We start from the raw sequence: 27,185 nt of genomic DNA, 5'->3' as shown, positions 1-27,185 counted from the left end.
CGCCGTGTTATTTTACCGTTAAACAGAAATCAGAATCTTGCCATTTTTAGGGATTTACGATTTATAGTAAAAAAAAAACATACAGGTTTTGTTAATGTTTTCAGATTCTCAATATTTAAATGTGACTTATTACTGGTAAAAATTATGATTAATATTACGCTATAAAAAAATTGTACTGCTTTATTTTACAGGTGCATGGAAGCTGGAACTAATTAAAACAAAGGACTAATACTGTGTTTTTGATTTGTAGAAAAGGTTTAGGTCAAATACCAGTGCTGTACTTTAATACTAATGATGGGATAAAATGTGATTTATGGATTACAGACAAAAAAAATCCATATGATAATATGTTAAAGTGAAAACTCCCTCCAGTACAGTCCCAAGATGATAAAACAATACAATTTAAAAACGAGCAATAAATGGTTAAAGGCTCTGGATCCTGCTGATAATCACATTAAAAGCCATCCCGGGTAAAATATATAAAATCTTTGGTGGCTTTGGCCCCCGATGGGCGGGGCATTGGTCACCTGACAGGACTACAACCAGCTGGGTAAACATGGCGTCTGGACATTGCATGCAGCGCTTCCGTTTGTAAGCGGTGTTTCTGTCGCATTTCAGCCCCGAGCACAGAACCGCGATGGACACGAAGCCATGAGGAGGAGACGGAGAGAGAAGCGGCTGGTTGTTGTTCGCAGCACGGATGGTCTGATGTCTGCACGGAGCCTGGGATTCGCACAAGCTAATTGCTTTTGTTAACAGAGACGCTGATTTGTGTTTCCACTGTGGAGTCTGCTCGTGTTTGATTTGGCACATATCAACACTCCTGCGGTGGGGACTGGCTCATGCAGGGGTGCAGCTGGTTTTGGGGGACACTCTGCTCTGGGACTGCCTTTTTAATTGCAGAACGGTTGTGTTTTTCTGTGCACCCCCCACCCCCCTCTCAGGATCCACAGTCCTTAACCCCCACCACCTGAAGCGCTGTGAAGACACCATGAGAGCAGAATGATCAGTCTGACAGGACGGGTGCTGACAGCTTTATGACTGTTAATGCTGCTGCACTGTGTGTTGTGTTTCTCATGCCTTGCTCAACACCACCACTATGATAGGCTCACCTGACTTGGTGGCTTTCACTAAAGAGGATGAGTATAGCCAGACAAATCCCGACCCGTGGGCTCTCCCTGAGGAGTTCTCCGTCCCCCTCCATCCACTGGCTGACTCCAACCCCTGGGCCAAAACCTCCTACGCCAAGTTCACCAAAGACTTCATCCTCATCTCTGAGTTCTCTGAGCAGGTGGGCCCTCAGCCTCTCCTCACCATCCCCAATGACCCCAAAGTGTGTGGCACCTTTGATCTCAACTACTTCTCCCTGCGGATCATGTCAGTGGACTACCAGGCCTCCTTTGTGGGGCACCCACCTGGAAGTGGATACCCAAGGCTCAGCTTTGTGGAGGACTCGAGGGTGGTACTGGGAGACTCAAAGGAAGGGGCGTTCGCCTACGTCCATCACCTCACGCTTTACGACCTGGAGGCCAGGGGCTTTGTGCGACCGTTCTGCATGGCATATGTTTCAGCCGATGAGAGGAAAATCATGCTGCAGTTTCAGGAGCTGTCCCTGCGTTTCTCCCAGGCCTCCGAGTGTCTGAAGGCCGGGAACAGGAGAGCCTTTGCCAAGGAGCTCCAGAGGAAGCTCCGGGACCTGGAGTAAGACCTGCAATACAACCTTTTACCGGCTATCTCACTCAGGCTTCAAATCCGAATCCCTATACAAATCTGATATTTTGTGATAAATCCAGTCCGTTTTCTAATCATTTAGGAAAACAGCCAGTGAGAAACTTGTATCCTTGGGCAGCTTGATTACTGTACGGGCCAGGTACCCACAGGAATAATATCAGTGTATTACTGTCCAGAATTCTGTGTCCCTGTGTATTAGCTGATTTGTGGAAAACACAGTGTTGTATAGGAATATAGACTTTGTGAACACATTAAAATAAAGAAGCTCTTAAAATCAGAGTTTGACACAGGGTCACACTCGGCATCACAAAATCTGTTTATACTTTATTTATAATACTGTATTTATTTAACTCAGGACTTAGTTTTTTGCAAAATCAGTGACAAATTACAATTTAAGATTGAAAAGTTTGTACCAATGTGAGGTAACATTGCTAATATATAAATATTAGAACTCATCTTATTAGACTAGTCATCTTCTTCAATAGTTGTTGAGATGTTTGAGTGGTTGTGTGGTTGGTTGACCAAGTTAGAGACTAACACTGGTGTTCCTAAAAAATAAGTGAAGCCAACTCTAATCTTGCAGTTCATGATGCAGGTGTTATATAATGGTGGAAAGGTATATTGTCTTCGCCTGTATGGACACATGCATCAGTTACTGCGTTTTGTTCCCATCAGGTACACCCACTCTGTGCTGCAGAGGGAGGAGGGCCTGCAGAGAGAAGCGGGGCCTCAGTGCATGTACTCTGCTCACGCTGTGGAGAAGGCCAACGAGCTGGCAAATGTGGAAAAGAGCATCTATGAACACAGAGATCTGCTGAGACAGATCAGCTCCTACCACCACCGTCCACGCCGGGATCCTCACGCTGTCACCTGCCAGAAGTGCATGAGTGAGTGCCTGAGCGAGTGCGAGGAGCTGTTAGACAAATATGCCAAGCTCGCTAGCCCTTTCAGTCACATCAACACCGAGGAAGGACAGGGTAAGGTTGACAATGGAGGCGAAGAGGAAGTGGAGGAGGAGGATGACGAGGCCGTTAAGCGTAGGCCGTCGTACACGCCACAGCTGATCAAAGCCAAGTCTGCAAAGTGTTTCGACAAGCGCCTGAAGAACCTCCAAGAGCTGTGTGACGAGACCTTCTATGAGGCTACTGTGGATCTGCTGAAGGAGACAGAGAAGAGTTTCCGGGGGGACCTGTGTTACCTGCACACACGGCGCCTGGACCGGGCTCTACGCAGGAAACAGAGAGTCACCGACTTCCTGTTTGAGGAGGACCTCGGTGATGATGAGGAGGAGGAAGGAGGATCACTGAGACCGTTTTGTGCTGTGAATCATGCTGCAGACAACTACACACTCTTAAAACCGCCCCCAATTGTTCTAGGACCAGAACCTCTGGAGCTCGACACGCTGCTGCCTCCTGATCCTCTGGACCCGGCCTCTGAGACCAGCCACGTTCTGGATGGTGAGCTTGGCCTTGGAGAGCGTCATCTTGACTCCTCGCCCTCAGACCAGACACTGGAGACCCAGGGGAGCTCAGAAGGGACCAAGGGAAGCTTTAGCAGTGATAAGAGCGGGACAGGTCAAGCAGAAAAGCAACAGAGTGTTGCTAGTTTGAAGTCAGATCCACCTGATCCTGATTCTGATTTGACCCCTGACCATAACACTGACCTGGAGAGGGAGAGCAGCAGTGAAGAGATGGAGACAACGGCAGGGGAAGATGAAGGTGATGACGGTGGAGACCAGACACCTGTGTCTTTACTGGAGGTGGTGTCGGAGCTGGAGGCCAGCAGGGAAGACGAGTGTGAGGGAGGAACTGATGGGGCTTGTGAGATGGAGTCTGACTTGTTGGTTCCAATAGACACAGCGTGCTGTATGGCTCAGGAGGGTTTCCTTTATGAGGCCTCTTCTCGAGAAGTGGCGCCTCATCTGGGAAAGAGCTCCTCCACACAGCCCTCTCAAACCCTGGTGGTCAACCAGGAGCCACAGGCCCTTCTTCCAATCCAGGACGACTACACTGTGGGTTCTCCATGCTCAGAAAGACCTGCAGCTGGGCTGGAGTTGCCTGTGGGACCCCTTGGAGACGCAGTTTCCCGTGCATCATTGGAGGATGGGTCAGACTGCACCATGAGTGGCTCTACAGGGTCCGATCGGGCTGCGTCACCTCTCGGATACGGGGGGGTGATGACCCTGCGTCAGAGGAAGAAGGCTGGACAGGGAGCCCTTAGGTTTGTGCGACAGTACCCTTTTGCCATGCCGGCTCTGTGGTGCCTGCTGAGCGGCAGAACCCTGGTAGTCCTCGGGGCAGATGAGGGGAGAGTCCGCCGGCTGGTTGCTGCTCTGGCGCTCTTTGTGCCAGCTCCTGGGAGGTGTGGAGAGAGGGTACAAGCCTGGCTGTCCTGCGCCTTCACCCTAACTGACCTACAGAGGTGGAAGCTCATTGGATTACAAAGGTATGGATGGACAGAATCTCTAATTTGCATGTAATCAACACTTACATACAAAGCTCAGAGGAGGAGCTTGTAGTAGAACAGACAACAGAAGACAGATGATGCTACTAGATCAGATTTGAGTTTAATGTTTAACTTCATTTTCTAAATGTGAAGATCGAAAATGAAGGTATGTCCCTCTGAGTAGTTCCTGTCACACCTTACTCTGCTGTCACTCAGGGCTCAGTGACTCACACGACTATTCAAACACTGAATATCAGTTCAGCTGTTTTGCTTTGAGAGAAAACCTCAACCTCATAATTTTATGAGCTAATTTCTTCCTTTGACATTTTGAGATGCTGAGATAGAGAGTGTGTGTGGGGGGGTGGGGGGTCATTATACAATTCAACAGCAGCCTCCAAACTGATCATCCAGGTGAGGGAACAGTTTATCACGTTCATAACGGAGGATTCACTGCAGGACTGATGTATTACACTGCTGGGTGTACCTAATAAACTGACCAGTGAGTGTATCTGGGGTGGGCAACACAAAATAACCAGTTTAATCAACAGAGAGGGGCCTCAGATTTCTGCCTTTGTCTCCTGCAGGGTGGCGTCTCCGGTGGGTTCCAGCATGCTTTACTCACTGTCCCGCTACAGTCGCTACATCTCCATCCTGGATGCTGACCAGAAGACCCTGCGCTGCCCCCCGTATCGCGGCCAACTCCTCGCCAACATCGCTGACCACCGCACCTACATCCGCCGTGGTTCCACCTACTTCCTTCACATCCAGAGCACGCTCAGTCGCCTGGCAGCCAAGGCCTTCCTGTTTACCTTCACCCACCACCTCCACCTGCCGGTCAGCTCTGCAGAAGGGCCCGAGGTTGTGGAGGGCCGACGCCGCTGCTTCCTGCAGGAGCAGCTGGGGCTGGGCGAAGAGGACAGCCGGGTTCTGCTCTACCTCAGCCAGCTCATCACTCAGCATTACCTACAGCCCACTGGCAGCAGCGCAGCAGCACCTTGTTTTAGTTTTAACTACACCACCAGCGTTTTATACAAAATCTAATATTGCGTGGGAGGCGACTTCCCACGCACATTTTAGCAGAAGTCATCTGTGACCCTTTGGTTTTTAAAGGACCAAAGGAAATAATAATAAGGTCTAAAGTAATTTTAGTTTGAGGACTCTCTCTGCACTGGTTGTTGTTTTATCTGTGTAATCTCTCTCTGCCTTGCTGTTTTTCTCTGTTCTTTCCTGTGTGCAGGGAGAAGGAGGAGTTGTGAATGTCAGTGAGCGGTTTAGCTGTGTGCATGTTGACACAAACACACTCAGAGCAGGCGAATGTCAGCTCTGCTTATTGTTCTCTGAGCCATTTGTGCATTTTCCACCTCCGTGGAAAAGTGTGCTGACTTGTTTGAGGTCCGTCCACCCTCACAGCACAGACACATCACAGAACACTCAACCCATCACAGCTGTTTGTGTGTCGTAAGTGCTGGTCCGACCTCAGCCAGCTCACTCACGGGTTAAATCACAGCTCCGTGTTTTCACCAGTCACTGAGCAGATTGTCCGCTATGATATCATCTCCGCAAATCTGTCCATGAAACCTCATTAGCACCGTGCAGGCTTGTCACAGCTGGTTTTGTAACAAACCTCATCGTTGCATCACATCATTCCCAAAACACATCCTCTTTATGTCTGCACTTTCCTCTTTGAACACATTCCTGCAGTGACGGGTGAATGTCACCATGTTGGGTTGTAGCTGAGTGCACCTGACTGTCGAGAGCGTGGAGTAAACATTCCCAGGACTGAGACTGCTTATCTGGTTGTCATGCATGTGAAGTGTAGCTGCTGTGTGTTTTAGATTCATTTGGCTCCATGTCCAATTTGCATGTCCAGAGAAATAAGGTCTTCACACATATGGGACTATGTGGGGCCAGTGACCACCAACACCTGTCAGTGTGGACATTACTCAGACAGAGAGGAACATTTTAAAGCTACCACATGTATTGAACTTCACTGTTGTCTTAAAGTGGTGTGAGTGCTGTGCTGTCAGCATGAGACTGTCTTGTGCCAGGATGATTCACCATATTGATAATATTTCTGCTTTTGTTCTATTTGAAGGAAATGATTGACAAGATGCTTAACTGTCTGAGGCGATGTTGCTGAGAGGTGATGTTGTGTTTTCATTATGGGAAAATTTTATTTCCTGTGCCATCAAAAACGAAACTCTAAGTTTGACACTTGATTTGATGTGACCGTATGACTTTTTTTTTTTAATTCTTTCTGGATGTCTGATATGAACAAAAATCAGCTGTTCCATATTTATTGCTTCAGGACACAACTTGTAAGACGATCACGAGTCTGAGAGAGTTACGGAAGTAGAAAACCTTGGAAGTTCTGTCATATCAGCTAGTGAAATAACAGAACAAGCTTCTCCAATAGTATTTTAGATTTTGCTGTTCACTAATTGTGTGTTGTTGGTGGTGAAGCTGTATCTAGGATGGTAAATGTGCTTGTGAATGCATGGTCAGAGTTTTAATGTGAAAGGTCAGACAACATAAGATCATGGCTACTGTCCTTCCTGCTACGAACAACTTTTGGTTTAAAGTCAAAAGCTTTTAATTGTTAACATTAACCTCACTATTTTAATATCACCTCATGTATTATTTCAGTTTTGTGTAATTTGGACTCAGTGGTTTTTGTTTTGCAGCATGTGATGTCTTAAATAACACATTTTTCTGCCTTGCTCTTTTTGTTTCAGCAAAAAGGTGAATGTAATCTGAATAAGCCATACCACAGTGTGCTCAACATGTCGTCACTCGGTGTCCTTATGTTGCCATCAAGTCAATCTCCTCATGAGGGATGTTGTGTTACCTTTGGCTTTGCTGTGTGTTGGTGATTTTAAGGAAACACGTTCTGAATGTCTTAATGCTTTTATGTAATGTTGATGATTTTTGTTTATTCCCATTAAATTATTTGAAACCACTTCATCTTTGCATCAGTACCTGAGTCACACAGGAGTGTGGTGCTTGTGATGTGAGATGATGTTGTTTTTAATACATGAGGGTTCAGAATATTAGGAACTCCTCTGGATATGAGGCTGTCTGGCTGTCTGCACCGCCTATAACTGTGACATGGGGTCGGCTGTGGCTCAGGACATTGAGCAGGTCCACCATGAACCAGAGGGTTGGTGGTTTGATCCTTGGCTTCACTAGTCCAGAGGTCAAAGTGTCCTTGGGTAAGACACTGAGCTCTAAGTTGCCCCTGCTGACTTTTACCATGTAAAGTATCAGAGTATTTCTTCCACTGCTGATTATTATACAGTACATTTTGTAAGTTCACAGCCCCAGTCTCCTCAGTAAAGTAATTCCAAAGCGTAGGACAGAATCAGTTTTTGTCAGACTGGACCTTGGAACAGGAAGCGTGGGTGGGTGGTGGGAGGGAACATAAGGCAACAAAAGACCAGAAATATAACTTAGCTTAGACCTGTCTGGGCTTTAAACATGAGCATTGTGTAATCAGTTGTAATGGATCAAATCAGGTAGCCTGGATTGTTGAACTGTGTTCGTGTTTTTTCGCAGCAGTTCAGATCCTGGCAGCAGTTTTGGATGAGTTGATGCCAGACACCAGCGATTACAGCAGCCTGCTCATCAGCAGCTTTCTGAGCACTTCTAATCCCTGACATGTTCCTGAGATACAGAAATTAAGACTTAACTATTGATTTAATTGATTTATGGTTAAGATAAACCTGCAGACACTGACACCGTGATTCCTGCAGTCATTAGTTACTGAGAAGGACAATGGTCCAAAGCTGCTGTTTACAGATTTTGGCCAGTAATCAGTATTTCAGTCTTGTCAGCGTTTTCAGTAGCAGCCATTATGTCACTTTATTGTGTTGGAGATTTTAATTTTTTGCCTAATTTAAGAAGCCATATATAAAAACATATTTTTTCTTATCTGTGCAGTTTGAAAGTGTCTGAACCTCCAGCTTTAGGGCTCTGCACAGATGTTTTGTTTGGACTGTGGGTGAACCCCTTAAGATCAATCAGAGACTTGTCCTGAACCCTCACCCCCCCAAGTGTTGTTTGGCTGGTTTGCTCAGGTCATTTTGTGCTGAAAGATGAACTGTCAGCCCAGTCTCAGGTGCCTGCAGCAGGATTTCTCTCTGTTTGGCCTCATTTGGTCTTCCCTCATTTCAGATCAGTCTCCTGACCCTGCAGCTCAGCCTGCTGCCTTCTCCCTCCATGCTGAGCTGCAGAGATGGTGTTAGCAGAGCCTGCTCTCCTCCAGGCATAGTGTTGAGGATCCACAGCACCAGGCTGTGCTGCTATCAAAGGTCTCAGAGAAAGAGACTAGACTGATGAGATAATGGAAGCACTGACCATTGCAACCTATAGCCCACCGCTAATTGTCTTGATACTTAAACAGACACGTGTGTGTGTGTGTGTGTGAGACTTGCTCAGGCGATGATGGATGTGCAAACATTTGAGGTGTCATGAATAATAAATGCTCATCTGTGAGAGCACGTCTAATTGCCCTGCAGGAGCTGCAGAGGGAAAGGTGGAGGGCTGAACAAATAAAGACATTTTCAACAATACTGTTCTGTTCATTGTTGACAGTAACATTGGTCCACAAGAATTGAGTGTGTGGGTAGCTCTATGTGTGTGTTACTCATAATTCTAACAAGAATTTTTCCATGTTTTTCTACAGGTGCAGCTTCAGTGTGATCCTACAGGACTGCACAGACGGAGCGCTCACACACGTCATCAGAACAGCTCGCCTCAGGATTAGTATTGATTACATTTCTACAGTGACTGGTTCACATTTAGTTGGGAGTAAAGATCATGTGCAGTGTACAAATTGAAGATTATATACAATTACCCATTGGGAGGTTTTATGGAAGGCCATCTCAATGTCTTCAGAGGTCACTGAGAAGTCATGCAGTAACATCCAGACCTTTAACTTCACATATAGTTAGAGGCTTTTATGCTACATAAAGAAATAGATGTAGGGAAATATCACACAGCAGTTATGAGCTTTTTTTAATCCATAAAATGAGGAAAGAGAGAATAGGAAAGAGAAATCAGACATCAAGTAAAACAGAAACAGTTTTATTTAAAATTATACTGCAATAATAATGATGATGAAACAGTTTCCAGGTCAAACTCATCCTTTCCCTCCCAGCCCTCTTTAATGAAGTAAAAATGACCTTCACAGGGGTGTGACTAGCTGGAATGACCAACCTGACCCAAAAACAGCTAAAGCTAAACTTCCTAACTTTTAGCTTTTGGAAGTGAAGGATCTACTTAGTTATTTTACAAAAAACAAATGTAATTAAGACAATATGGCCCCTCTGGTGACTGAAATAAAGACTTCAGGGATTTGACAGTGCACGGATGGAGGTGGGTGAGCCCTGATGTCCAATAGAAAATCGACTGGATGTCCAAAAACTCAGCCAGAACAACCTCTGCATCCACAGTGAGTGCATTCAATGATCCGTCCCTTCAGAGAGGAGGAAAAAAAGCAGGAGTTACAACACAGTAACGCAGGAAAACAAACAAATCTGCAAAGGATGCCTGAGGTAATTAGTTTCTTTTCTTAGCATTTACTATTTTTAGCCTTCGTGTTGGACTAGCTTAGAAACTTTGACATTCAAGAAGAGCTTTAATCACACTGATTTCCTCTAGCACCATCTTCAGGTCAGTCGTTTTTCTGTCCAGCATCCTCTTCTTTATGATCAGTTACTTGCACAACTAATGACGTTGTTTTATCTGTACCGTGTTTCACGCTGCTGTGGAACTTACGACTTCCAGCTTGCTCTTGGGGACTCTGCAGATGCAGTTGGTTCCGAAGTTGGTGTCTCGTGTTTGGATGCAGCGCAGGCAGCACAGGTTCTCGTAGCCCTGCTTCTTCCACTTGGCTATCAGGTTTTTGTCTGCATAGCCTTCCTTTATACAGTACTCATACAGCTCTGTCAGGAAACACACACGCAGAAATACAAGACTGTGGCCTCCTGCACACACAGTATAACTACAGTATGAAAACATTTGAAGAAACGAGGAAGAACGTTATGTATTTGCAGGAAATGTAAGCGTGGCAGCCCAGCCTACCTCTGCTGATGGCTTTCCTCTTGTAGAAGAGGTCGAAGATATATCGACTCCTTTGATGATGCAGTCTGAAAATCGGCCAAAGTGACTCCACCTTTCGCTTCCCCTCGTGAGGCTCTGTTTCAGCTGGGAAAGGACCAAACAAAAATGTTAGGAAAACAAATTTTAAAATTCATTTTGCAGCAACTGGTGTGATGTGAAAACCTCTGTAGACCAGGTGTGAACAATGTCAATCAAGCCTCCTGATGCTGTAACAGCCTCCACTGCTTTGTGAACAGTTTACATTAGTTTTCGAGACCTGACTGCAGGTACTGGCTTAGTGTCAGTGTGGTGCTGGGAAATGTAGGCCTGGAACCCAGGTAAATGTTGGATAGAGTTGAGGTCAGGGTTGTTTTTTACTTTGCACACCTGTATAAAGTAGCCCTGTAATTTCTAAGGTTTAAATCAGGAACCCAAACCAGTGTTTTGCGGTCATTATATTCTTAAAGGCCAAAAAGCATCGTTTCCCCGAAACAACCCAAAGCTTAAGTACAACTGGACCTAAATCTCCCAGTAGGAAGAGAAAACGCGGAGTGAAGGCTGAAATGATTTCACCGCTTTAGCATTAAACCACACGCTGTGGTTGTGATCAGATTATTTTCTACCTTCTCTCATTTTCTGATCCAGCTCGTCCAAAGTGGGCTCAATGAGCTCCCAGCCATCTGGTGGTGGCTTCCGGCTCCTCTTCACTTTGGGCATTTTACTGTGTTTTAGTTAAAAATCGCACAAACTAAAACAAAAGCTCCGGTGTTTTCGTTTGGTTCAGTCGGACTCGTCTCTGGCGCTACAGTTTGACGTCACTCGGGGCCTACGTTGACAGGGCTACCGGGTAATGACGTCACCGCTTTAAATAAACCAATTTAATTTTAATTTCATTAAATTTAATAACTTCTTAAACTTCTCTCGGAGCATTACGCTAACTTTATGTGTTTATTTAAACATTTAATTTATTCAGTAAGGAGATATTAACTGAGATAAAAATTAAACTAGATGTCTTTCTGTCATTCCTCGTATATTGCATCACTTTGGAGCACCACCAAATTGCCTTAAGATAAACATGAGTTATTATTTGTATTTAATAGCTCATGTTATATAGTCAAGCAACTGGCATTATGAAGAAATATGCATATTATTTTAAACTATAGAGGCAAAAGGGTTCAATAATTCACCGTTTTAACGTTTTATTGACAGGCAACGTTTTGAACAACTAAAACTATTTGCTGGTTGTACCAACTGAGAGTTTAACCAGTTGTTGCTCAACATTGATGTTTTCTGTCGGTGTTTACTTTTTAGGGAGGTTATAATAAAAGCTCCGTTTACCACAATGCCCAAAGGAGGTAAGAATGAGCCTTAAATCTACTACAGTGTGTTGAAATTATGTTCAAACAGCTGTTAGCCTTCAGCAGCTAACGCTAACGACTCAGTTGTCACTGCTGGTTTTTGCTGCTGCTGCTGGTTGTACTGGTTTATGGCGCTGATGAACTGTCTCCACCTGCTTTTCCCACTTTTCACTGATTCGTGTTGACATATGTCACTGCTCCTTATGTTAGGGACAGTGGTAGAAACCGGTGGAAAACGGTATAACGTCACGGTCTGCTCTCCCCCACAGAAAACACCGGTGAATTAAACGGGGGCGATTCTAGGATCCGAGTTTTATTATTATCCCCAGGACCTTATGCACTGTGCTCCTCTCTCCTTCTTTGTGCTGATAACCCAACGGAAAACTTAACAACATAGGTTGATATGGGTAATGTAGTCAGCACTTTCTCACCTGAACCTGGTTGTTTTCTTTGAAATAAATAAATAAATACATGTATATCCATCTATGGAAGAACAGGTTTCCAGTTACTGGGGGTTTCACTCTCCATCAATGTGTCCATACATTCTCTGTGTGTAATTCCATCATAAAAACTTCATGCAGCTTAGCAGTGGTTTGTTAATTTGCCAGGTGGAGCAAAGTTATTTTTATGTCTGTTGTAAACACACACCTGAGTTTTCTTTCATTTGTTAATGAAGAAGAATAATTGCCGTGTTTTTTAATACTACACACTAGTGCTATTTCATAGCACTTACACTAAAATAAGAAAGTGCATCAGTTACAGTAGCTCATTCACTGGAAAGGATGCAGTTAAGTTAACTAATGTTGTTTGACAGTGTTTGCAGCATGACACTGTAACACACAGTTTACAAAATGAACATGTTTGCAAATTTTGACATTAGTTAATAACATGCCTAATGATTAATAGTTATCTTTATATTTAGGGGTGCTGAAGTGAAATGTAGGTGTACTTGAACACCCCAAAAAAGGGTTTAAAATCGCCCCTGGTATCAAAATAATTGTTTCTAAACGTACATATATATGTTCGTTAGATGGTAAATGCATTAAGCTAGAACTCACAGCCAATAACGCTAATGACAGCTTATAAAGACACCTGTCTGTTCGCTGTTCTTCACATCTGTTGTTCAGTATGAATGTCAACCTTTGTGTGATGTCATTTTTCATCATGGTTCCTGTTACAGGTAAGAAAGGGGGCCACAAGGGTCGGATGCGGACATACACCAGCCCTGAGGAGATAGATGCCCAGATGAAGGCAGAGAAGGAGAGGAAAAAGGTTGGTGTTGTGTACATCCACACACTGTCCAATCATATGTGTACAGGTTTTCACTCATGTATTGGTCAAACTCATTATATATCAATTAGCAACCTATGCAGGGCATCTTCAAGTCTTAAAAAGGCTTAAATAACATTGAAGTCAGTTCCCTCAAACAAAGGGCTGAGAAGGTATTAGTCTCTTTAATTTCTTGTACACATCCTATCTTGATTTACCTCCTGGAAACATTAGTTAAAATCTTTGGTTGCCAGGAACTCATTGACTCATAATGGCCAAGTTGATTTTAGCAGAAACTTTAATTAGCAAATAAGTTAATTATATTTCAATGGGTTAACCCATCCATATTTTTTCTGCTGCTTCTCTGGGGCAATGGTGAATCATGAGACAACAGGCCCCTCAGTGTCCTCACTCTGCCATGCAGATCTACTCACTGAGCTTGTTTAATTCCGTTGATTATTTATGTACTAGGAATTATCACTGCGAAAATGTGTGGTAAAACCATGTACTTGTGCGTGTATGTGTGGCTTGATTGTTTTGTTTTATAATGTTCTCCTGTCTGTGTGTGTGTGTTGGTGTGTGTGTGTGTGTGCACGCATGTGCTGCCATTTACTGTATGTGTTACAGCAAGAGCAGGAAGAGGAGGAGGCGGGGGGTGCAGCTCAGGATGACAAAGCAGAGGAGAAACTACCACCATCGGGATCAGATGACAGTGATGATGAAAACTCCCAGGTGCTCCCTTGTTTGTTCCTTTGCACCACAGTGACTCCAAATGAATTCACTGAAAATATAGTCTTTACTGTTAGTGTGACATTTTACTTTTCAGTTCTCTTATTTACCATAATTTGATGCTGCTGTAATCAAATCATGTACTTTTTGCTGTATGAGCTGTTGTGTGTTTGCAGAGGAGGAGAGCAGGTGTAGAGGGTTTGATAGAAATTGAGAATCCCAACAGAGTGGCTCAGAAGTCCAAGAAGGTGACGCAGATCGAGCTGGATGAGCCCAAGCAATTATCAAGAAGAGAGCGGTGTGTATGTTTTCAGCCTTGTTGTATCAGTGATAATGGAACATATAGTGTCCATTAATGGATGATGCAAAGTCACACATGAAGGAAAGCCCTGGATGAAACAGTTAGGAGACTGATAAATTCTCAGTGGCCTGAAATGAGCAGATTGGTCATTTACAAAGTTTTTGCTGTTTCCCACAAATCCCCTCCAGAGACTGACGGCAACAATGAATGTGGGGTACTCACCGTAATGTGTGTGAATCCAGAACCTGATTAGCTTATTGTTCTGTGCCTTTGTTGTCCAAAAACTATTAAAACTATAGCAGGGAGCCACACCGCTGCACTGGCTCACATGGTTCTTCCTCACCAACAATGAGAGGCCTGTCTTTTTTCAGAAACCAGCTCCAAAACTAAAAAAAAATCACCAGTGTTTTCCTTCAACATTCTGTAATCCCATTAAAATCCTTTGCTGACTTCCCTTGTGCCACTTTCTTTACACACTGCGGCACAGAGAAGAGATCGAGAAGCAGAAAGCAAAGGAGCGTTACATGAAGATGCACTTGGCAGGAAAGACAGACCAGGCCAAAGCTGACCTCGCTCGCCTCGCCATCATCAGGAAACAGAGAGAGGAGGCGGCTAAAAAGAAAGAAGAAGAGAAAAAAGGTAAGCACTTTTAATAAGGTAATTATTAAACAGCAAGAAGAAACTACTGAGCAGGGAAGCCTTTTGCTGTTTGTGCGTTTATGCCTGTCCGGGACATGTATCTGGCTCCGGTGTGAAAACCCTGAGCTCCTAAACTGCCACCATGCACAGACTGAACTGAAATGTGAAGAACAACAACATCATTTGTGCACAGTCTCCTCCAAAGCTGCTGGGTTCCCATATGTTCCTTCCAGTTTGGCTCCATCAGAAGCTTCTCCATAAATGTCCAACCAATGTGAAGCGTCCTGGTCTCTCCACTACCCCCCCCTGCCTCCTCCATGTTGATGTTTCCCACACTGAATGATGACGACAGGCGACATGTGCAGAGGAGGGAGACGTTAAAACAACCACATGGATTCTGATCTGACCGTCCTGACAGCGCTCGCACACTCACACGTCGGATAGGGATCAGATCTAGGACCACATAATGCAACTGGCCCAGATCTGATCTGAGAACATCTGGTTTTGTTCATTCACACTGTGGAAACATCAGGTCTGGGTCACTTGGAGGGAAAACACCAGATATGGGAAACTGCAGCTGTGATGTGAGTGCAGCTTTTGTTATCAAGCTGACTGTGTCTTGTTTTCTACCTCCAGCTAAAGAAGCAGCGGCAGCAGCGGCCAGAGGAATAAACTCCCTGTCTCTGAAATGATGCAGAGACTTCAGTATCAGAGGCACTTCACATGTTCATGGACTGGCACAGAATATATTTGACTATTTTTAAAGGAATAGTTATGAAGAGTATTTGACATTACTGTAACATGTGACCATTTGGAAAATGACTGAGGAGACACCAGTGGAGAGGGGGTGTGTGTATTGTGGCTTGGAATAATGGCCTCGCTGATCCTTCCAGGAAGTAAAATTGCAATCCAGACATCAGTCTTCATGTACACTTGGATTGATCCCCCTCGTCTAACCTATGAGCTTGTACATGATATTAATACTAATATACTTATGATTGTACAATTCCAACTTTGCTAACTGAGCTTTGCCACTGTGTGTTTTTTTTGTGGGGGGGTCTCACATTGTATATAACGGACTCATAAAAATTATTTCAGATTAATTTGATAAAACTAGTGAAAGTGTCTCTTTGTTTTTTATTTGGTTTGTTCTGCTGTTACATGGTTTACACTTGGTGAATCTGAGGTGCAGGACTTCAAAATCAACATTTATTTATAACATCAACGTTTATTTTTTAAATGTATTCAGGTGCAATATTTCTGGGTCAGACATTTTATTCTAAAGATGAGAAGTTTTAGTCGTAAGTGCAATAACACTGAGAGAATTATACTCTGATGATTAGGAATAAAAGCTGTGCATAGACTTTCCTGTGAGTTAATATTCAGTCTCAGACAGGAGAGCAGTAACTACTGCACACTATAAATTTTTGAAATGGTTTGTGATATATAATGTTGGAAAGTAAGTAGATTTACTAAAGTACTGTGTTTAAGTACAGGTTTGAGGTACTTATACTTGAGCACTGTAGAAATATTTTTTTTACCAGTAGCATCTATGTCAGGTGTCCTTTATAAGATAAGATAAACTGCATTCATCCATCCATCATCTATACCCCCTTATTCCTAATCAGGGTCACAGGATCTGCTGGAGCCTATCCCAGCTCTGTTTGGGTGAAAGGCAGGGGTCCACCCTGGACAGGTCACCAGTCCATCACAGGATCAAAGATTTTTTATCCCCAAAGGGAAACTCAGGTAGTTTTGATTAGTAAGTTAGTAATGGGAGTAGTCAGTCAGCATCTGCTATTGTCTGAGGTGCTGTAGAGCCTGATGGCAGTGGGGATGAAGGATCTCCTGTATCGTTCAGTCCTGCAGCTCTGCTCCATCAGGATGTTGTGAGGGGGATGATCAGTGTAGTCCAGGATGGACTCTACGTTTGTCTGTGTGCATCTCTCCACCACAGCCTCCAGCGAGTCCAGCCTCATTCCAGTCACTGAACCAGCCTTTGGCACCCCTTTATGCTGCCTCCCCAGCAGACTGCAGCATAAAACACACCTGTCCCCTCATAGTGCCGGTGCTGGCTTCATGCTCCGAGCAGAAGGGGGGCGGTAACGGGCCGTCTGTTCCGGCCAAACGCCCTAAGGAAGAAGAGGATGTGAGCCCATAGGTCCAAAGTTTGGCGGACTTGGCAGTTTTTGCGGGAGGGTTGTGTCACAAATAACACACGTTTTTATCTGCGGCTCCAGTTTGACGACTGACCCCGGTGAGTTCTCAGCTAATGATTAATTAACACAACATAACACAAACTAATCCTTGTATGTACAAAGACAAATCATTTAAAACCACAAATTACTTACATTTATTCTTTAAATGTCTTGTTTGCTGTCATTTGCGATGATACAATTTCAGCACTGATCGTGACATTTAAAATAACATTGATTTATTTATTTATTTATTTTTTTAGCTAGTAGCATTTGTAGTTTTCTGTCAAAAACACCGAGCTTTCCATGTATTTGTCACAGTTAGTTGTTTTGGCTGTTTAACTGTGGGTATTTTAACGCTACTGGTTTATTCAGCTCTAAAGATTTAAGAAAGGAGTCGATTTTAGTGCTAAATAATAAAACTAATGAAAGTCATGTGCTGGCCTCGGCTAACAGCTGTTAACAGATGCATGACTGTCCTGCAGTGACTTTGCAGACAGGGCTCAGCCTCAGCTGCAGATTTGGGAAATGTTATGGAGCCAGGTCAGTGTTGGAAGTTACTAAATAATCTGAGCTGCCACTGGGTCTTCAGTTTATCTGCTTATCAGTCTGAGCAGTGGTTTAAAGTTTAACTGATGAGGCCTTAACACACAGTAACTGGGGGCTTGCAGTGCTGCAGCTCATAGCACAGATGGTGTTGCATGTCCTTTGGCAAACGCTTTGGGCTATAATTACACAGTCCTTTCAGGAGCTATTCAGACGCCTACGGCTTTTGCATGTTGGAGATTTCGTTTTAATAAATGATAAAGAGAAAACTGAAATCTGACGTTCACAGAACTTTGTTAAAGCTGCTGCAGTTTTGAATTTTCTAGCTAGAAACTTGTTGATTCCTGGTCCAGGTCTGCAAATCTCGTATAGATTGAGTCAGTGTCACTCCCTCATAAGATATGTCCACTCTAGTCATATATACTTAATATTTTTCTTCTTACAACCATTTAATAAAATAGTTTTGGCACACGTGGGTGTTCATTTATGTTTTTTTAGTATTTGTGTTTTCTGGTCTCTGAGTTTGATGATTGTCTGGTTTTAGATCTGCCCCCTTGTACGACCAGATAATCATCAGCCATGTCGGTGACAAACGGCCATAATGTGAGCAAAGAAACGTGGGACTCGCACAACAAGATGATGCTGGAACCTCTGGTCCTCAGCGACTCGGAGGTTTGTCTTCAGTGGATTTTTGCATGGACTACATCTATATACTGGAGTGATGATTCACTGTCATCACCAGTACTAATATATTTTTTATATTTTAATATTTTTTTGCTGCAAACAGAAAAGTGTTAAATCTAGTGCTTGTGTGGCCAATAATTATTGCTCCCCTGAATAAAACAGTGTTTGTATTACAGGTGTTCTCCATCATAAAAAAAGAGAAGCACCGGCAAACGTACGGTCTGGAGCTTATAGCGTCCGAGAACTTTGCCAGCAGAGCTGTTCTCGAGGCTCTGGGTTCCTGTATGAACAACAAGTACTCTGAAGGATATCCTGGTCAGAGGTAGAACAATTAATAATCTGTTAAAAAATGTGTAAAATCTCAGTCTGCATTCAGTCAACTGTATATTCTGCTTTATTCTCCTCCTTTCAATAAGAAATAAATAAGAAGAGCTGTGACAGTCAGCATGATCCATGTGTTGCAGGTACTACGGGGGTACAGAGCATATTGATGAGTTGGAGAGGCTGTGTCAGAGGAGGGCGCTGGAGGTCTATGGTCTGGACCCAGACAAATGGGGTGTTAATGTGCAGCCATACTCAGGTATGACAAGTTTTATTTTTCTTCGTCTTCGTGCTTCACTGGTCTCATCACTTTTTCCACTTCCTCTCATTGTCTCCTGCAACCTCTTCCTCAGTCCTGTCTCTGTCTTGTCAAACATGTGCTGATGCTTCTCTCAGGTTCGCCTGCTAACTTTGCTGTCTACGCGGCCGTTGTGGAGCCCCACGGCAGGATCATGGGACTCGACCTTCCTGATGGAGGTCACCTGACACACGGCTTCATGACTGATAAGAAGAAAATTTCAGCGACGTCCATCTTCTTCGAGTCGATGCCTTATAAGGTGCATATGTGTTTTGTCAGCACACACACACACACTGTTCCTGAACCTTAAACCTAAACTCTGGATTTTCAGTTGCAGAACAGCTGATCAGACTCAGCTCAGATTCAGTTTATCTCTAGACCTGTGGTTGTAAACAAACAGTCTATCACTCCCATTGTTAAATATTAAATGACTGCTGTTATCCTCACTGAGACATTTTCACATCAACACCATAAGCTGCTCCATCAGTGCGACTGATCACAACATGAGAAATTCTTAATTGATCAGTGCATTGTGGTCTGGTGTTCATGATTCTTCTGGTTCTACTGGTTCTAGGTAAATCCAGAAACTGGCTACATCAACTATGATAGGCTGCAAGAAAATGCACGATTGTTCCACCCCAAACTCATCATTGCAGGTGCTTTGTTACACACACACACACACACACACACACACTATAGCTCATTTGCCTTTTAACTCTTTAAATATAGGTTTTAATGTAAAGATAAAGAAAAGCGACAAGGAGTTGGGTAGGAGAAATGTCACATTCACCTCTTTTGTTTTCTTTTCCAGGGGTCAGCTGCTACTCTCGCAACCTTGACTACGCCCGCATGAAGCAGATTGCTGCTGAGAACGGTGCATATCTGATGGGAGACATGGCTCACATCAGTGGGTTGGTGGCTGCTGGATTGGTGCCCTCACCCTTTGAGCACTGTGACATTGTCTCCACAACAACACACAAGACTCTGCGTGGCTGTCGTGCTGGACTCATATACTACAGGAAAGGTACAAATGCAAAATGGAGCTTCTGCTGAAACAAATGTATTTGTTTTGTCATCAGTACCAGTTTCTTTTCATACTGGCACTCTGACATTACTCTAGCTTTCCATTTTAATTTCGTCTTGTCTGTGTTTCCCTGCTCCAGGTGTGCGCAGTGTGGATGCCAAGGGGAAAGAGACTCTTTACAACCTGGAGTCTTTGATCAACCAGGCTGTGTTTCCTGGGTTGCAGGGGGGACCACACAACCACGCTATTGCAGGTCTACCTCTCATCATCGTTCTTCTGCCTTTGTGTTTGTTCTGTTTCATCTCGACAGCTGTTTATTCAGGTCATGTTGTTGCCTGGCAGGTGTCGCTGTAGCTCTGAAACAGGCCATGACACCAGAATTCAAGGCCTACCAGATGCAGGTTCTGGTTAACTGCAAAGCTCTGTCCAGTGCCCTGATTGACCACGGCTACAAGATCGTCACTGGTAAGAGACACAGGGTCTGAATGCAAACACAGATTCGCTGAGACCTTTAATTCAAACTTGCATTATACAGCAGTGATTACAGATACAGTGATTCAGAGTGATCACATTTACAGCTCATTCATGCTTTGTGTTTAATTGGACAAGATGTAAACATATTTGTAACTAGAAATTATTTTTTAAAAGCAAAGGGTGATGATGTGTTTTCTGTTGTTAATGGCACTGGTGAAAAGTGGGTGGTGAAAGCAGTTTATAGCTGTCTCCTCATGTTTTGTCTCTTCCTGTGTAGGCGGCTCCGACAACCATCTGATTCTGCTGGACCTTCGCAACAAAGGGACTGATGGAGGACGAGCTGAGAAGGTCCTAGAGGCCTGTGCCATTGCTTGTAATAAGAACACCTGTCCAGGTAGTGTGTTTGTTTAGCAATACTGATGAAACTTTACATGTATGTGTAGATCTTAGCATGTATTTAAAAAAAAAAAAAAAAAAAAATCAGTCCTTTTGTTTTGTGAGTTAAGTTTGGGGTACGGCCTTTGTTAACTGCTGTCCAGGTATTTTTCCTACTGAGATCCACTTTTAAATGTTCCCTGGCCTGTTTGTGTAGGGGATAAGAGCGCTCTGCGCCCCAGCGGTCTGAGGTTTGGCTCTCCAGCTCTGACCTCAAGAGGCTTGGTGCAGGATGACTTCAAGAAGGTGGCAGAGTTCATTCACAGAGGTAATCTTCTTAAAGCCTGGTGATTTTTATTTTATTTTATTTGTATTATTTTTGACTTATTCTAATGGGTACATAGAACCTGATTTCTCAGAAACATTTGTTATTGGACCATGAGCCTGGAATAAAGGTTGAATTGAATTGAAAGCTGAAATGTGAGCCCTCCCTGCAGGTATTGAGCTGACCCTGGAGGTCCAGAGAAGCCTGGATCCCAAAGCCACTCTGAAGGAGTTCATCCAGGCTCTGTCCCAAGGAGAGAAGTTCCAGCAGCGGGTGGCAGAGATCAGGGCTGAGGTGGAGGCTTTTGCGGGTCAGTTCCCCATGCCTGGTATGCCTGAGCTGTAGATGGTGGCATTTCAGACACTGAAGGCCTCTGGACTCAGGATTAAACATACATTGTATGTTTGAGGGTATACACATTAAATCTGTCAATGCTCAAAGCAAGGTCCTTCACAGCAGTCAGTGATTCACACATTTTATCTTAACCTGGACCAGATTTCTTAAAGGAAAGATTTTGTGGGGATCAGCAGGCTTCATTGTCCTGCAGATATTCAGTATTGTTACTGTACCTTTGCTGTTTTACCTGCAGCATTAGCTTTTTGTTAGTCAAATACAAGCTTTAATCTTGTCAGAAATCTTTTGTATTAATTTTACAGATCCAAAGTTTTCTGACAGACTTCAGAAACTGACGAATAGAGCATGACTAGTTTCATTCATGTTGTATGTAAATTATAAAACCTGATAATAAAAAACCACTGTTGTGACATTTTGATCATTTTATTTGACTGCAAACTGATGCAAATTCATTTTCAACCAATGTTCTTTATAAAGTATCGTACAAGAAGTGACTTATCGCAATGCATTCAGTGATTACAGACTCTTCACGGCACAGCATTGGACATTGGTCATTTCAGTTCAGTTGCATTTGCAACAAATCAATAAAAAATGAAGGATTTTACAAGGAAACCCAACAAGGAGGGACAGAGTTGGTGACATCAATGTTAATTAAGGGGAGAGCAGAGGAGCTCGGTGCACACTGAAGATTACTGCCCCTAACACTGAAATTTACCTAAGAAAGGATAATCTAATCTTGTTTACATGTGACGTCACTCTCATGTCGGTTTAAATAACCGCATTTCAGAAAATAGAATAAATAAATGTCGGTCTCCTATCTACTCGTTAATCCACACACAAAGCATATTTCCAAAGTAATATTTGTCAGTTTTTGACTAAACTTGGGACTGTTTTATTTTACCTGAGAAACCGATAACTGAGTTCACCTGGTTTATCGATGGTTCCATTATCGTTTAGTCGAGCCTAACTCCGTCAGGTCAGAGGTCAGTTTGCGCGCCTGAGAGCCGCTGGGAGAACGAGGAGTAGTTCCGCGACAAACAACCGACGTTTGTCTAAAAAAGGAAAACGCAGAAAAAGCTGTAAAGACACAGCAGCTTCGTTTTGTTTTCTACTTTAGGCAGCGGGTTGTTCTTAGCGTATCCGTTAGCTTAGCTAGCCTCCTTAGAAACGTTAGCTCGCCGATGAAGACGCTACTAGCTAGCTAGCTAACTAGCTCAACTTCAAGCTAGCTAACCGACGTTTGCGTTTGTTTGAGCGTTTCCCGCAAACTAACGCAAACATGCAGGAGATCCTGGCTAACGTGGATCACATCAAGTTCGACCTGGAGCTTGCCGTGGAGCAGCAGCTGGGAGCTCAGCCTCTGCCTTTCCCCGGCATGGACAGTAAGTGTTTGGATGCTAGCACCGTCCCATCCGCGCGGTAACGCAGCCCCGCGACCTCCCGGGGAAAAGTGCCGAGGATCGGCCGTGAGACGCTTCAACGCATGTGGAACAATTAACTAGACGTGAATGAACATATAAAACCTGTTACTACACAGTTTAAATTTAATTTCTCTTGGTTTTGCGACAGACACAGTCGATGTAACGTTCATGTTACACTATTGTCATTTTATTAGGAACCCCTAATTTGAGTCTTATCCAGCACAAATCCTCCTTTTTGAAGATGACAGTGTTTAGTTTGTGCCCGAACTGTTTATACGGTCAGTTTGGAGGCTGCAGTTGATTTGTATTGTGTTTGAGTAACAGGTGTTTCTATTGTTTTGTCCACCCCCAGGCTAAATAACAGAAACACCTGTGTGTATGATGCGGTCCACCTCAGCAGCAGCCTCCAAAATCTTATTTGAATTGAAGCAACTCTCTGAAACAGACTGACCATGATCATGGAGGATTCACTGCAGCACTGTTGGGTTAAAACTGACTTAGTGTACCTAATAAACTGACCACTGGGTATAGATAGACTATATCAGAGTTGCATGGCTGTAACCCTGTTAACATTGTGTACGCTCAGTCTGTTGCCTTTGGTAAAGCTTTAATGGTGTGTGTTTCTGCAGAATCGGGGTCAGCTGTGTGTGAGTTCTTCATGAGAGCAGCTTGTCTGAAAGGTAAAAGTTTTTTATGTACTAGGAAGCAGAAATCAATATATTATACAATTGTTTCCACAGGCAGAGTTGTCATCCTCGTTTCAGTTAAACTGATCTTTACATATACATTTAGTTTAATTGGTTTTAATAATTTTGCAAATCATGACTTTTAAATACTCCCACGGATTACATTCTTCTTTTTTACTTCATTAATTAAAATTCTCATAGTTAATCTTTTACAGAATCTTGGTTTTTGTGTTGTGAATCAGCTTCTGATGGTTTTTGAAAGGGGAAAAAAAGCCAACATGAACATAATTTCTGAAGTAGACATGCTAGCACAGTGTCAGCTTTAAATACAGGGAAATAGAAAATATCTATTTTCTTATAACCTGGCAGTTGTGTTACAAACAATGGCAGTTAGCAAACCTGCCCACTGTGTCTGATTTCTGAGTGTTGTCATTGTGTGATATGTGATTTGTTTCCACTCTCAGGTGGGATGTGTCCGTTCCGTCACATCAGTGGAGAGAAGACGGTGGTGTGTAAACACTGGCTCAGAGGACTGTGTAAGAAGGGAGACCAGTGCGAGTTTCTCCATGAATACGACATGACCAAGATGCCTGAATGCTACTTCTACTCCAAGTTTGGTTCGTTTACTTTCTCAGATGAGCTTATTGACTCAGTTTGTCTTCTCACTGTTGGTTAGCACCCCGTTGTTAAAGTGTCACAGGTGTATTTCTTCCTCCTTGGGGCCATCTTTTTCAGATGGCTGTTCTTCAGTGTTGGTTAAAGATTTTATCCTGTTTTTGTATGATTGAACTTTACAGGTGAGTGTAGCAACAAGGAATGTCCATTCCTGCACATTGATCCTGAGTCTAAGATTAAAGACTGTCCCTGGTATGACCGAGGCTTCTGCAAACACGGTGAGTCCCCAGACTGTTTATCACACAGTTTTGAATTTCATCAGCAGTCCCATCTTTTTTGTCTTTACACTAAGGCCTTATTGAGTTTACAAGCAACATATACGCACATGTATGGATGCTCTAACACACCTAACAAAACTGTATCAGCATATACAGTTATGATTAATGAGCAATCAGTATTTACAGTTGGAGCTTTTGTAACTACAGTCATACCAATCTACATGTAAATGACGGGATTGTGCACATTTTATAACGAGGAATATTTTCCCTTTCTGTTATCCATCTGCATTATTTCTGTCTTGTCTGCCGCAGGTCCGGACTGCAGACACAGGCACACCAGACGGGTGATCTGTGTAAACTACCTGGTGGGCTTCTGTCCAGAAGGAAAATCCTGTAAATTCATGCAGTAAGTTCTCCCTGAATTCCACATAGTAGAAAAAGGCCTGAAAAGCAAGTCAGACTGTTTTTTTTTTTTTTTTTGTTTTGTTTTGTTGTTGTGGGATAAAATACCACGTTACTTGTTTCAGCTTTTATGTTTTGTGATGGATAGTTCTCTCTGTGTGTATTATTTATGGGATGACTATTTAATCTTATACAATATTCCAATTACTATAAATAAATATGTACAGAATTTAAAATAGAATATAAAGTTTCTATGATTCTGTAGATTAAACTGCAAGATGTTTTTTTTCTTTCTGCAGCCCCCGTTTTGAATTACCCATGGGAGCTTCAGAACAGCCTCCTCTGCCACAGCAAACCCAGAACCAGAGCAAGGTAAGAGGGAACACCCACACACATCCAATAAAGCAGTGATAGAAGAATTCAGATGCTTAAGTATAGGTAGAAATATCTGCTTGGAATGTACTCATTGTGCAGAATGACCCATTTCACATGAATAGATCTGATATTATTGGATTCTAGTTATTGATGATTATTGTGTTGATCACTTTAATGTTGGAGCTGATGTTTATATACCGCTGGGTAGCTGACGTTAACCACCTTATATACTTCTGATTTGAAGTACTTCATATGCCGCTGGGTAGCTGACGTTAACCACCTTATATACTTTTAATTTGAAGTACTTTCCATACTCCTGGGTATCAATAAAGTTTGATGATCAGACTGTATTTTGTTGGATTTGTCTGATTCCTAAAAGGAACCAAAGTTATCAGATAAATGTAGTAAAGTCTAAGTATGAAGTGTCATAAAATGGAAATACACGTGTAAAGTACAAATACTACACTCGTTTTAGTGCAGTACTTGAGTAAAGTTGTGTTTTGTCTGTTCTGTTCTTCCCACCCAGCCGGTGCAGACCATTGGCCGCTCATCACTCTCCCTGATCCAGCTCACCAGCTCTAGTCCTGGCCAGAGGCTTCAGAACAACATGGCAATAGGCATGGCTCAGCAAAACAACCTGACGGCCAACAGGGGGCCCCGACCGCTGGACCAGGTCACTTGCTACAAGGTGAGTTACCTGAACATTTGTCTGTAATATTGGTTTCCTTAAAGGAATAGTTCACCATTTAGTAAAGAGATTTATTCACTTTCCTGCTTGGAGTTAGATGATTGAGATATGAATTGACTGTTAGCAGCCTTTGCAAAAGCACATAACTGACGTTAAACAGTGACTTGTAGTTTTCCTACAGAGGAAAATGATAACTGTGTCAGTCAGTGAGCTCTATAGGTGCCAATAGGCCTGGGTACACGTTTACCCTGTTTCCAGGCTTTGTGCTAAGCTAACCTAAAGAGCTTCTGGATTGACCTAGTCACTGTACAGCATTTAGCTGTTGTATTCCCATCAGACTGTTATTTTCATACATCTGACTACAAACAGGTTAAAATGGCTCAATTATAATTTTGAAGGGTAATACACAGACTTAGGTTTTCGGTTGGTAGTCAGATTTGTTTTTACATGTTCCTTAATCATATTCTGAGTTATTGCTACTAACTGGGCCCTCTGTAGTTTTGACAGCAAACACATGCCACAAAATATTTTTCTGTATTTAGAAACATTGAGATTTGAATGGGAACAGTAAATGGGACATATTGTATTAAACTGTTTTTCAGTAAATCAGCTATAGAGCTGAACAATTTGCTTGTTTCACTTACTCCTGCTTTTAATAATGTGCCATTAATGTGTGTGTCTGCAGTGTGGGGAGAAGGGCCACTACGCCAACAAATGCACTAAAGGTCATCTAGCCTTCCTGAGCGGACAGTAACCTTCACCCTGGAGTGCAACACACAGCGGGGCTGTCCTGTGCTGCAGAGACGAGGCCTCTGCTCCATGGGCTGGGATTGAACCTTAGGACTTTTTGCCTTTTACAAACTGGAGCCATGAGAAAATTACAAGCAAAAGAAAAGACACTGATGCCTGGTTGAATGACTTGATTAGTGCATTTGTCACAGTTTTTTCTAGACACTGGAACAGACAACATAACCAAGGCAAGCAGACTGCAGCGCCCTAACATGTTGCTGATGTTCTGAGTTGTGCGACTACATCTAAGGTACCGGACCACTGCTGTGACTGTGCTAATTCTAGAGAAGCTAACAAACAGCAGAAATACGATGAACACCGGTACATGCTGTTTGTACTCTACTACTGTAATTAGTCAGTTCCACAAACAAACTGTTTTAAATCCCCTAACTATCTGTTTTTTCCTCAGTGAGCTCCTGTGTGGTCAGCTATGAACACACAGATCGTTCACACCTTTAACTGAGGATACGTCTTGGGGTAAAGATGTTTGTATCTCAGAGGATAAATGTTTTGTTGAGCACATTCTCACGACCTAGACTGTGGACAAATAAATGTTCTTTTTACCGACCTGTTGAATCCAGGCTTTTCAAAGACATCAGGTATGTATGGACAGAAATGGGAGTCCTGTTCTTAGAAAAACTGCTCACAATGACAAAGAAGTAGATGTTTGCAGATGTCTGCAGAGCCTTTTTACTGTCAGTGCAAGCAGTTTTTACAATAGGACTCGATAACTTACAGTTGATGCTTAAATTCAGGTGCAG

The 27,185-nt window shown here is 43.2% G+C and overlaps 5 protein-coding genes across 6 annotated transcripts; 4 read left to right on the top strand and 1 right to left on the bottom strand.

The window, feature by feature from the left end:
- Nucleotides 1–134: 134 nt before the first annotated feature.
- On the top strand, nucleotides 135–7,135 carry smcr8a (Smith-Magenis syndrome chromosome region, candidate 8a). Its single transcript, XM_026326097.1, has 3 exons — nucleotides 135–1,701; nucleotides 2,407–4,176; nucleotides 4,761–7,135. The coding sequence occupies exons 1-3, from the start codon at nucleotides 1,100–1,102 to the stop codon at nucleotides 5,215–5,217; spliced, it is 2,829 nt and encodes a 942-aa protein (XP_026181882.1). The 5' UTR covers nucleotides 135–1,099; the 3' UTR covers nucleotides 5,218–7,135.
- A 2,110-nt stretch (nucleotides 7,136–9,245) lies between these two features.
- On the bottom strand, nucleotides 9,246–11,101 carry bud31 (BUD31 homolog). Its single transcript, XM_026325361.1, has 4 exons — nucleotides 10,902–11,101; nucleotides 10,261–10,383; nucleotides 9,955–10,121; nucleotides 9,246–9,652 (listed from the first exon to the last, which is right to left on the bottom strand). The coding sequence occupies exons 1-4, from the start codon at nucleotides 10,993–10,995 to the stop codon at nucleotides 9,602–9,604; spliced, it is 435 nt and encodes a 144-aa protein (XP_026181146.1). The 5' UTR covers nucleotides 10,996–11,101; the 3' UTR covers nucleotides 9,246–9,601.
- A 394-nt stretch (nucleotides 11,102–11,495) lies between these two features.
- Nucleotides 11,496–15,699, top strand: pdap1b (pdgfa associated protein 1b). Its single transcript, XM_026325208.1, has 6 exons — nucleotides 11,496–11,633; nucleotides 12,817–12,908; nucleotides 13,533–13,637; nucleotides 13,811–13,932; nucleotides 14,423–14,574; nucleotides 15,211–15,699. The coding sequence occupies exons 1-6, from the start codon at nucleotides 11,621–11,623 to the stop codon at nucleotides 15,264–15,266; spliced, it is 540 nt and encodes a 179-aa protein (XP_026180993.1). The 5' UTR covers nucleotides 11,496–11,620; the 3' UTR covers nucleotides 15,267–15,699.
- A 1,020-nt stretch (nucleotides 15,700–16,719) lies between these two features.
- Nucleotides 16,720–21,566, top strand: shmt1 (serine hydroxymethyltransferase 1 (soluble)). Of its 2 annotated transcripts, XM_026325056.1 has the most exons (12): nucleotides 16,720–16,831; nucleotides 17,860–17,987; nucleotides 18,176–18,321; nucleotides 18,464–18,579; nucleotides 18,717–18,877; nucleotides 19,193–19,274; nucleotides 19,430–19,642; nucleotides 19,782–19,895; nucleotides 19,985–20,107; nucleotides 20,394–20,510; nucleotides 20,709–20,819; nucleotides 20,989–21,565. In XM_026325056.1, the coding sequence occupies exons 2-12, from the start codon at nucleotides 17,895–17,897 to the stop codon at nucleotides 21,159–21,161; spliced, it is 1,449 nt and encodes a 482-aa protein (XP_026180841.1). In that variant the 5' UTR covers nucleotides 16,720–16,831; nucleotides 17,860–17,894; the 3' UTR covers nucleotides 21,162–21,565. The 2 variants fall into 2 exon arrangements, with proteins under 2 accessions (XP_026180841.1, XP_026180842.1); XM_026325057.1 differs by lacking the exon at nucleotides 16,720–16,831 and having other exon boundaries at nucleotides 17,892–17,987; nucleotides 20,989–21,566.
- A 589-nt stretch (nucleotides 21,567–22,155) lies between these two features.
- Nucleotides 22,156–26,991, top strand: cpsf4 (cleavage and polyadenylation specific factor 4). Its single transcript, XM_026325860.1, has 8 exons — nucleotides 22,156–22,552; nucleotides 23,221–23,271; nucleotides 23,742–23,894; nucleotides 24,075–24,170; nucleotides 24,483–24,576; nucleotides 24,872–24,944; nucleotides 25,474–25,635; nucleotides 26,321–26,991. Exons 1-8 carry the CDS (start codon nucleotides 22,450–22,452, stop codon nucleotides 26,387–26,389), a joined length of 801 nt encoding a protein of 266 aa, XP_026181645.1. The 5' UTR covers nucleotides 22,156–22,449; the 3' UTR covers nucleotides 26,390–26,991.
- The last annotated feature ends 194 nt before the right edge of the window (nucleotides 26,992–27,185 follow it).

Source organism: Mastacembelus armatus, chromosome 8, assembly GCF_900324485.2.
Source record: "Mastacembelus armatus chromosome 8, fMasArm1.2, whole genome shotgun sequence".
Classification (NCBI taxonomy): Eukaryota; Metazoa; Chordata; class Actinopteri; order Synbranchiformes; family Mastacembelidae; genus Mastacembelus; species Mastacembelus armatus.
Note: the sequence above shows the minus strand (reverse complement) of the source record. Positions and strands in the feature narration are given on the sequence as shown.

What these genes read in the sequence shown, in the direction of transcription:
- smcr8a (XM_026326097.1), top strand. Translation starts at nt 1,100, where the DNA reads ATGATAGGCTCACCTGACTTGGTGGCTTTCACTAAAGAGGATGAGTAT. An exon ending in AGGAAGCTCCGGGACCTGGA is followed by an intron (nt 1,702 to 2,406) that starts GTAAGACCTGCA and finishes TGTTCCCATCAG; the next exon opens with GTACACCCACTCTGTGCTGC. An exon ending in AAGCTCATTGGATTACAAAG is followed by an intron (nt 4,177 to 4,760) that starts GTATGGATGGAC and finishes TGTCTCCTGCAG; the next exon opens with GGTGGCGTCTCCGGTGGGTT.
- cpsf4 (XM_026325860.1), top strand. Translation starts at nt 22,450, where the DNA reads ATGCAGGAGATCCTGGCTAACGTGGATCACATCAAGTTCGACCTGGAG. An exon ending in GCCTTTCCCCGGCATGGACA is followed by an intron (nt 22,553 to 23,220) that starts GTAAGTGTTTGG and finishes GTGTTTCTGCAG; the next exon opens with AATCGGGGTCAGCTGTGTGT. An exon ending in CCGAGGCTTCTGCAAACACG is followed by an intron (nt 24,171 to 24,482) that starts GTGAGTCCCCAG and finishes TGTCTGCCGCAG; the next exon opens with GTCCGGACTGCAGACACAGG.
- bud31 (XM_026325361.1), bottom strand. Translation starts at nt 10,995, where the DNA reads ATGCCCAAAGTGAAGAGGAGCCGGAAGCCACCACCAGATGGCTGGGAG. An exon ending in GAGGAAAGCCATCAGCAGAG is followed by an intron (nt 10,122 to 10,260) that starts GTAGGCTGGGCT and finishes GTTTCCTGACAG; the next exon opens with AGCTGTATGAGTACTGTATA. An exon ending in CCAAGAGCAAGCTGGAAGTC is followed by an intron (nt 9,653 to 9,954) that starts GTAAGTTCCACA and finishes TCCTCTCTGAAG; the next exon opens with GGACGGATCATTGAATGCAC.
- pdap1b (XM_026325208.1), top strand. An exon ending in CAGAGAAGGAGAGGAAAAAG is followed by an intron (nt 12,909 to 13,532) that starts GTTGGTGTTGTG and finishes TATGTGTTACAG; the next exon opens with CAAGAGCAGGAAGAGGAGGA. An exon ending in CAATTATCAAGAAGAGAGCG is followed by an intron (nt 13,933 to 14,422) that starts GTGTGTATGTTT and finishes ACTGCGGCACAG; the next exon opens with AGAAGAGATCGAGAAGCAGA.
- shmt1 (XM_026325057.1), top strand. Translation starts at nt 17,895, where the DNA reads ATGTCGGTGACAAACGGCCATAATGTGAGCAAAGAAACGTGGGACTCG. An exon ending in TGGTCCTCAGCGACTCGGAG is followed by an intron (nt 17,988 to 18,175) that starts GTTTGTCTTCAG and finishes TTTGTATTACAG; the next exon opens with GTGTTCTCCATCATAAAAAA. An exon ending in CGGCTACAAGATCGTCACTG is followed by an intron (nt 20,108 to 20,393) that starts GTAAGAGACACA and finishes CTTCCTGTGTAG; the next exon opens with GCGGCTCCGACAACCATCTG.